Genomic DNA, 10,404 nt, shown 5'->3' with positions numbered 1-10,404 from the left:
CTTTCCCTCAGGAACACAATGAATCTTTAAATATTAAAATAAAAGACATAAAATCTAATTCTGTTTTGGTTTCATGGAAAGCGAGTTCTAAAATTCTGAAGTCCAGTGTCAGATGGACAGCCTTTCTGAAAGCCGAAGACTCCCGGGCTGCACAGAGTGCTCGAATACCATCTGATATAAAGGTATATAATCTTACACATCTAAATCCATCAACTGAATACAAAATTTGTATAGACATTCCCACTATCTACTCACAGAATAGGAAACAATGTGTCAATGTAACCACAAAAGGACTGGACTTGGAAGTGAAAGGCTATGAAAAGAACAACATAATAGGATTCCTTGCCTGCCTTGGTGCCCTTTTGGGAATCATCTCTGTGATATATCTCTACAGATGCATCTCTCAAGATATGAACTATGGCACTGGACACAGCTATCTAAGGAATTACCTGAAGAAACAATCCCTTTCCCTCAATGAGCTTTATCCTCCTCTAATCACTCTTTGGGACATGGGCAAAGAAAAAAGCACAGCAATGGAAGTAAAAGCAACTGTAATAGGTGTACCAACAAATATGTCATAAATATGTCAGTATATCACTTAACTTCTGAGATAAGAAGCACATGACTGTATTTGTGCTGAATAAAAAGGCAACAAGAAAAAGTATTTCTCTTAGGAACTAGATGCCTGGACTTTGCTGCTGCCAACAAATGGAATATATATGACTCAGTATAAGAGAAGAATTTTAATTAACTGGCTTCTAAGGGTATTCTACCAACCAAATAAAATTAACTTCATATTCTAGAACTTTCATGGGACTTTTAAGTCTGGAATACAGTGGAAGTAGCCAAGAACATTTTCTGTATTTTTTTTTAAATTATTATATAAAAGTAGTGGAACTGAGCAATACCTCCTCCTGTGCTGTATTACACAAAATAGCCACGAGTTTTTGCAGTGAACAGATATACTAGGATTGACATATGGTGTAATGAAATGGACAAATTCTGTAGAGTAGACACAGTGAGTATGTGAGTTTTTTTAATGAGAAAATACATTTTTGATTAAAATCAAAATACTTTTTGTCTTGTTTGTTTCTAAAAAACATACCCCACCATTCTGGGAGTTCTTGTCTGACAATAAACAAACGCATTCCAATGTCTGATAAAATATCTCTTTACATAGTCTCCTATTAAAATGCTAATCCGAGCACAAAGAACATTTTTGCTGATTTTAGGTTGTATAAGTTTCTAACAGAAACATAAGTTTAGTCATAGTTTTTTATCAAATTTTATTTACTCTAAGAACATTTTAAAGGCAAAGGGGAGGTTGGAGATGAATCCACTTAAACCCATTTTAATTAGATTTCATCATGGATATTGGTTAATAAATAGTTCTTTGATGCTTTTATTATATACACTTTTAGTATCTGTGTGAAACACTTCTGTTCTCTTAGCAACATGTGAGCCTGCAGATCTTTATTTCATTATATCTGTACTACATCGTTTTATTACTAGACAGAAGTATCTCTTCTAGAATACATGGCACTTCTTTCCATAGAAGTACTGTGAACCACCATCCATATAAACATAACATATTTGATTTCTACACAGAAATATTCCATGATATTATCCATTTCCCATGACCAAAGACATTTTTCATGTTACAATCTCCACAGAAGCTACAGATGAGCAGTGGAATTCTTGTGTAGCTGTGTATAAAAAGGGACAGCTGTTCCTTCTATAGATATCCTACATAAACCTGAAGTCCTTAGGAAGCAATAAATCCATCTTGTAGCTTTAATACTGTAGTGCGCATTTAACTTGCATTTTTGCACAAACATGCCAAAAAAAAATGTACCAGCAGTTTTTTCAGCAAAGTAAAATCTCTTAAAAATCATAAAAATAACTTAATCATGCTAAAGTATGCTTTTTCATAATCTCCTCATTTAAACAAAAGTTGCTTTTTTTCTACACAAGGCACAGGGCTAAAATCTTCATGTATTTCATTAATTGGGATGTTTACCCTCTTTAATGGAGGTAAGAACTGACAAGAAGCTATATTTAATTTCCTCAGAAACAGACAAGTATTTTTACACACCTGTGTTTCCATTTATTTCATAGTTTTCTCTCAGGAATGCAATGCATTAAGAGCAGTACTTACTGGTTATTCAAACCAGAAAAGAGTAGCTCAGAATAAGATTAACTTTTCCTTGGCATTTGACAGCAAACCTCATTCTGAAATGTACCACTAATGAAAGAGAGAAGGCAAACATAAGTATTTGAAATATCTGGCTAGGAAATACCCAAAATACAATACTGAAAAAAACTTTTTAATTAATTTCTATTACTTTCTTCTATCAGCTACTAGACTGAAAGATAATGTTCTATTCATATAAAGATTAAGCATTTACTTTTTGGTAAAACATTTACTGCCATTTAAAAAAATAAATTGCAATATTTCATCAGCTAACATAGTCAAATGCTATGTTACATATAAACATTTCAGTTTCTAGTTTAGCTAAAATGCTGTGAAATCCTAAGTCCAAAAAGTACCCATAAAACTTAGGTAAGAGATCAGAGAAAAAAATGATTTATATCCTAAAAGGAAATTTCCATTTCCAAAATTCTCTAATAAAACTTATTCTGCTTGTGTAGCCTGAAGTAGTGACCTCAAGATAACTTAAAATAGAAATTGAGATTCTTCCCACAATCTTGTGCTGGCCAGTAATAGAAAAGACGCAATGATCAACGATAATCTTATAAGATACTCCTTTTTATCTGAAACCAGAAGAGACATTTCTGAAAAGGATTGCTATATAGTACAGAAAATAAGTTCACATACTAGACAATTTTAGAAGAGCTGCGAGAAAAAGATTGACATGTCAGACATACGGAAGAAAATAATTCTTATTATTAAACTGAATACAGTGGATGTGCGGCACTGACAAGACAAGAAATTTTACATGGAAGAAAGTGTACAGTAAGTATGAAAAGTTCATTATTAAAACTTCAGAAGACATTTTGAAGGATATAGGTAAATGCAATAGAGGAGATAGCCATCGAACATAAGCCAGAAGAGCCAAAAAGAGACTGAAAATTCACCTCATGCTAAAGGTTAGAAAACATGCTTGGAAAAATATTAACAATTGCATGCAGCTTTTGTAGAGGTCAGAAACCAGATGACTAGAAATATATCCAGAGTAAAAAAATTGCTGGTATTGCCTCCTGAAGATCATGAGACAAGATACCTTACAGAAAGACATCTTGAATCAAATCATTGGGGAACCAATATATACATTGATCACTTTAGAGCATCTTTGGCTTTCATGAGAAGCAGTAGAAAGGTGTTGGAATAAACTGCTAGGTAGCAAAAAAAACAAACCCACATCTTTCTGGAATACTGGTTGTCCTTCCAAACCTAGTGTTTTGGTAGGCCAGTTGATTGACGTACCAAATGTGTAATTTGAATTTTTAATACCATTGGAAATAATTGGAAGCAATTTTCTCAGGAAAAGACTACATATATACTCAGGGAAAATGTTAAACTACAACATAAAAAGAGAAGGATTATCAAAACAAGAGAGAGATAATCCAAACATTCAGTAAACATGAAATCAAGACAGAGAACAAAAATAAAGCGAGATGACAATGTTTGTGAAAATTCAAGAGAAAAAGCCACCAAGCTTCATTTCTGCATATGAGCGCTATAGAAGTTAGATATTAAACAAGAGAATTGCAATTACTCATTTATATGGATAAATTCAATTTATTACTGAAACTTGGCAAGCTTTGCATGATTGGAATGTTAAAATACACAATCATAACCCGTCTAGCCAGAGCTGTGCTTTAAAACTGAGACTTGAGCTATTCACTTCACTTCCAATAAAAATTCCAAAGGAGTTGCGTCCTCTTCAATGTTTCCATTATAGGGCGGAGTGAAAATGAAGTACCAGACTACATTCTGTCCATGATTAGCTGCACTTCAGTATTCTGAGACAAAATGTACAAGCATCCTTTGTAAATAGCATAGGAAAACAGTAAAACTAGTAATGAATAATGAAAACGGACCCTATGGTGCATGACTGACTATGGTTATGTTATTTTTCTGGTTACATTAAGTAGTGTTTCATTTCTACAGTTGGGGTGACCATAAAGAGATAAAACATTAAGCCAATTGGACACCAAGTTTAAAAGACTTGTTCTTTTGAGCACTCTAGAAAAACTTTAAATAAATGTGTTCTACATGTACCTACTCAACTACAATACTCTCAGAGAGATATAAAGCTGCAGATATATTGAAGTACCTTCAAAGCAACTGAATCTTTTATTAAGTCATTCCTTCCTTCCTTCAGACAAAGCTGAAAACTACAAATTAAATTCCTCTGTCAGCTAAAAAACACTTTTTTACAAATCTCTCTCACTTGCTTATCTTTCTGTCTCTCAGCTTCAGTTATTTTAGACCCTTTTTCCCAAAGCCCTCTTCCTTGCCTTGATGCAAATTCTCTGTTCCTTTCCACACTCCCTGTGCGTTCTTTGCTTATTTCCTGCTACTGTTGTTGCCAGACTGTCACATCATTTCCAACACTTCCAGTAAGGACAGATGCTGTTGATTTATTTTAAAAATTATCAATGAAACATAATACTTGGAGGCAAAATATTTGAATAGAGAAATACAATTATTAAAGAAAGACGTAGCATTCTTAGAGAAAAATCTAGTTGTAAAGCTGATCGGGTAATGCGATAAAGCATCTCTAAAGCAGAAAAAATGTAACAACATTCAGATGAAAATAATAATATGGGTGTTAGATAAAGCTGGAAGGGCATGCAATTTGGGCAGATGGCCTACTCCTGATCCTAAAATAGCTGATGTTCTTTTTAACATTACAGTTTAGATAAGTGGAAAACAACCCCATCTGCCTCACCCTTACGTAGCTATTGTTTGTTATCCATGTTGATGACAATTTCACACTGTGCTCCAAATAGCCATAATGCTTTTGTGAATCACAAAAGTATATCAAATTCAATGCTGGTGTCTTCTTCTATACACATTTCTTCCAGTCCAGACCTAGATTCTATAAAGAAAACCTTTCCGCATTCATATATTACACTTTACAGGTCAAAGAGTTTACAGTTCTGTCATTTAGCATGTGAACACAAGTCAGATTCCTTGAGATGCCTGTTGGGAATAACTTTAGAGGGCAGAATCTTGTCATAAATTCTTTTTTTATTTTTATAAAACTTTACTCTGTTAACATTTATAACTTCTTTTTGTTGTCTCCAGCATGAATGTCAGCTAATTAAAAACATACAGCTGAATACATTATAACACCAGAGAAAGTGGGTTACTGTCTGAAGTCTACTAAAGACAGCTAAAACACACTTTTGACATAACAGTGGAATAATTTCATAGGACACAGAAACAGATTATGAAAATCATGTATTCCTAAATATTCCAACATTTAAATGGAGTGTAAAGGGGCTACAAATAGAGTCAGAATTATTGCTTTTAATTAAATGCAAACTGCCCAATAACAATGCCAAATAAAAAAACCTGACCATTTAGATTTAGCCTCACTATACCAAAGCAACAACCATCATTAAATCAGAAGTAATCAGATATGTTTTTACTTATGTACCAGGTAATAAAAGGATTAAGTTAAATCAAACTGTTACTTTCAATTATAGTCTCTTAAATTAATGTTACCTTAAGAATTAATATAAAACGCAATATTAAAGTCTTATATAATTTATTTCATAAATGCTCTGAAGGTATTCATGATAAGTGCATGCCCATTTTTAGCAAACTAAGTGCTATACTGAATATTCATGTGTCACACAATGCATTCCAAAATATGAAATAATGCTTTCTCCTAAAATACCTGCTTGTACAAATTAAACTATCAATACCTAAAATATATAGCACATGCACACCACTATCCCAATTCCATTTTTTCTACAGCAATGTAAGAGGATTTTATTACTCAGTCTAGGATGAACTGTACCCCTAGGACTTTCAGACTTTTAGTTTGACAAGTCCACAATAGTACAGTCCAATGTCACAACACTTATAAATGTATCATGTCCAATTCACCTTGTTGCCTTTCAAGCTGTTAAAGCCAAATTAAAAATTACTTCCTTTTCTTCCTTCTGAGAAATTCAACCTCTCTTGTACCCTTCACATTTCATTTTTTCACTTAGCAATCATCTACTGTTTGCTCTTACACAAAATTACATCAGCAGCAGCCCTCCTTTTAAACTATTTTCTACTTCATTAATACTTCATGTTTTTCCCAGACTCCTATGAACTGTACTACTTCCAGAGTATCCTACTTCTTAGACTACTTCCTGAGTATACTTCTCTATGATATTTGTTATCATTTTGTAATTATCAATGACATGGAAAAAAAATCCAAAACAAAAAACAAACCCATAATAAAGCTGAATTGCTTTGTGGATTTGAAGGCAAATTTCAAGTGTAGCCAGAGGAAAATCACAAGCCTGAAAACTCTATTCCCCAACCTACTTCAGCAGTCAGCTCTGCTTTAATAGTATTATGTTAGCTAAAGCTCCATTTCTCCCCTTGGTCTTAGGAAAGCAGACTAAAATGGAGGATGTCCACTACTAGTAGAGTAATTCGAAGTTATTTGTAGCTTTTGCCACGTCTGGATTATTAGAAAAAGAAAACAGAAAGAGAATAATCTTATTATCCATCCAGCCTTTCAAAAGCATATAACGATTTACAAGCATATACCAATAAACACATCACACCAAAGCACATACACCAAAGATTAAACATCCCTGCAATTTACTAAAGGTTTAGAACAAAAGAAACATAAATATATTGTCAAAGGGTTGTGAATTTTTTCTCTACCACAGTGAGAGGTAGACAACTACCCACCAATACTTCCTCATACAGTGAAAGCATTTAGGTGTGTAATTTCCACTGAATTTAACAGATACTAGTCTCCAACCTGTTGAGGTGGTTTGGACGTTACAAAGTATACCCCTGGGTGACAAAAGCCTGGCCATATGAACCTATCTACCTGATTGAGACCCGTCAAAAATTTTCATCTGCACATCTCTACCAAAGACAGTATAAATATTGAATATAAATATTAAATTTCATTTAATAGAAAACATTACATATATTTTTAATTAAGACAAAATAGGAAAAGAACAATGTTATTTATTTAAAATGCTTAGAATAGAATATTTTGTGGAGAGCATCTGTTTCAGGATTAAATAATTCAATATCCATCAAAGAAATTCTTGATAGTGTAGAAAATTAAGCACCAGCAAAGAATTTTTTATATGTTCAGATATTATCTAACTACAAACAAAATAATATGCCATACAATATATTCTAAATTACTTTCTTTTAAGATACCACAAACAATATAGGTTTCCCTCGGATTCTTACTCCTCCTGACCTAAAAGGTTTCCAAGAGTCTGCTCCTGCTATTCATCTCTAACTATATATTATCGTCCTACAGAATTTCTTAGGCTTCAACTTGTCTTCTTCTTCCTTTTATCTCCTTCATTTGAAAATTTCTTTTTGCTTCAATTATCTTACACAGGAAAATTCTCTGCTCTTGTATGTCACGCAACATTGTTCTCCCACTATCAGCATTTCTTTTTCATCATTCTAGCAAAGAACTCTACTTTTCTCTTGCCAAAATTTAAATTCCACCACACTGGATGCGTATAAATAATCTAAATGCTTCTTGCTAGAACACTTACATTAAAATTACAAACTTCATGTATAATGTGGTGACTTTACAGTGAATAGGGGTTTGCCTTAAACAAGAGCATGAAAACTTTCTCATAAATATTCATAAAATTGACAAAGTATAAGAAAGAAAAAAATATTTAATAACAAAAATGGTAAATTACAAACCTTCATATGTTGCCAACAAATAAAGTGCAGATCATGGAAGTATTACAGGTAAAGGTAAGGAAAAATGAGAAACTTTAGATACTCAAAGGGAGATAGATGAATGGTAAAAACCAATTGTAACATAGGATGGAAAAAATATTTTAGAACAAACCAGAAGAGAGCTGTAAAATGGTGGACAAAGGGGCCAAAACTGCTGAAAGAACAAGTTTGCAACATGATCAAATCAATAAATAAGAGAAAAAAAAAGTTGAATGAACAAAGAGGTGCTACAAGTAGGTTTAAAGACAGTGAAGTAGAATAGGATAGACAAAAGGTATAAGAAAGAAAAGGAACAAGTGAAGGCATTGTGTCTAACAGCCCATTCTGGAAACGCTGTAATTAAAGGTAGATATAGAAATTAGACTAGTCAGTAGTCAAGCAAAGTTTAAACAAGAAGAAGTGACAATATTATCAGAGATTAAGAAAAATTAATGATAAAGACATGAAGAAAGACTCAAGGAAAACAAGTGAACTTGAAGATACCATTATATATATATATATATATATAAAAGTTTCAAATTAAGACAAGACCTAACAAAAACGGGGAAGAAAAACAAGACAGCAACCCTATGTGCTTCGATTTGGCCAAAAATATTTAGTACAAAAAAAAAGCTGTAAAGAAGATTTACCTTTTTTTCATTTATTTTTTTCTTTTGTTGTTGTTGTTTCATTTTCAAAAATATTTCAGATTATTCTGAAATAATGCTAGGGAGACAAATTATAATTCCACACCTTATGATCAAGTGTCACGGAAAAAGTTACAGTACTAATTGTAAAACAAGAAAAATATTTATTAGAAAGTGAAAAAAAGTGTTTAAGCAATGATAAAGAGCATGTTGGGAAATTCTGGCTAATATGAAGAAGGCAGTGACAGGTAGTCTCATTTGGGAGGTTTCATTCAGAAGACAACTGAAAGCTGATAACTCTGTATTATTAAGCAAAATACTTTCGTAACGAAATCTCAGAGGGAAGGAGACACTACTGCCTCTAATTAAAGAGAGAGCTCAAGGTCCAGGAGCTGCTTAACTGTATCAATTATACTGCCACTAATAACCAATTAAGATTTGTGATTTTCTAAATATTACCAGAGCCAAAGCAATATCAATTATTGTTTTTAAGAAGCCTCAAAGTTCTTTAAAAAAAATTAATTCTGAAGGATTAGCTACAAAATCCATTTAAAGGCAACAATGAAAGACACTGGAAGGTATTTGAGTTTGTTTTAAATGATGTTGAAAACAAGTGTATACCACCAAAAAGAAGCCAATCATTACTACACAGAATAAAAGCTTGAAGAAATAGAAAAGGGAAGACTAACAGCTGAGGGAAAAAACAAAGAAAACAAAATCAATTAAATTAACAGGAGAAGAGAGGGAAGACAAGAATGATCCTGTTTATAATTAAGTTATATACTAAAATAATGACTAATGCAAAAGAGTCAGTCAGAATACAGTAACAAAAACCTATTTTTTAAAACCCATTTTAAAACTCTTTGCAAACTAACTGAAAAATCAGTGAAAACATGGAAGCAAGAGAGACTGAATAAGCCAACTAGATGTCTGTATCTAAAACAGAGCTGATCTGCTGAGTCTCTGATGATATATTTACACGTAAAGATGCAATTTGGAGAGATCTGAATTAGGAAGTCCATACAGTGCTGTGAAGCCCTTCAAGGGTTTTTTAGCTCAGGTCCAAGTGCAGCTTAACATTATTAGTTTGACAGAAAGACACCCTAATATCACTCACATGTAGATTGTATACACGAAGGTGCTAAAATACACAGTACTAGCCATGGCAGTCTGGACAACATCACACACAAGAGGTAGTGGTCAATGATTTGTACTGTTTTGAGACCAGTTACAAGTGGCATTCCTCAGGGTTCTACTCTGGGATTTAACCTGCTTAACATCTTATTAATGACCTGGAGGGGGAGACAAAATCCTTATCAATCTGACAATACTAATTTGGAGAATGCAGTCAATACAGTTAACCACAGGGCTGCCATTTAGAGGAATCTAAAAATGCTGGAGAATTAGGCCAATGTGCTGACATGACATTCAGCAAGGACACATGTGAAGTCCTGCACCTAGAGTGGACTAACACCTGAATGAGTACAAAGCTGTGACTGCCTCGCTGGTAGCAGCTCTGCTGAAAATGACCTCTGGCTCCTAAGCACAGTTGGCTAACAGGACACTGGGCTGTATTCACATGAAACTAACAGAAGACTGAGGAAAAGAATTCCCCTTCATTCAGTGCTTGTTAGACCACCACTGTAATACTGTGTCTAATTTTGGATCCCCACTTGCCCAGCCCTCTATGAGACATTGATCAACTGTAGAGAGCTTAGCAAGAGGTTCCCAAGATGTCAAGAGCTTTTAGAAGCTCTTCTCGTAAGAAGAAATTCTGAGGCAGCTGGGCTTGTTCAGCCTGGGAAAAAAAGAAGCATTGAGAAGTAGCAACCTTTCTGTATCTAA

The 10,404-nt window shown here is 33.6% G+C and overlaps 2 protein-coding genes across 3 annotated transcripts in view; one reads left to right on the top strand and one right to left on the bottom strand.

Moving 5' to 3' along the window:
* The window catches only part of LRRN3 (leucine rich repeat neuronal 3), a 36,440-nt gene extending 30,000 nt beyond the window's left edge, over positions 1 to 6,440 (top strand). The window contains exon 3 of the mRNA XM_008632753.2: positions 12 to 6,440. Coding sequence (XP_008630975.1) covers positions 12 to 581 — 570 coding nt within the window. The 3' untranslated portion in view covers positions 582 to 6,440. The remainder of the gene's footprint in view (positions 1 to 11) is intronic.
* IMMP2L (inner mitochondrial membrane peptidase subunit 2) overlaps positions 1 to 10,404 on the bottom strand; it is a 428,918-nt gene that overhangs the window by 246,712 nt on the left and 171,802 nt on the right. The window lies entirely within an intron of this gene.

The sequence above is a fragment of the Corvus brachyrhynchos genome, unplaced genomic scaffold, assembly GCF_000691975.1.
Source record: "Corvus brachyrhynchos isolate BGI_N302 unplaced genomic scaffold, ASM69197v1 scaffold32, whole genome shotgun sequence".
NCBI lineage: Eukaryota > Metazoa > Chordata > Aves > Passeriformes > Corvidae > Corvus > Corvus brachyrhynchos.
This window is presented reverse-complemented; position numbering and strand designations above follow the sequence as displayed.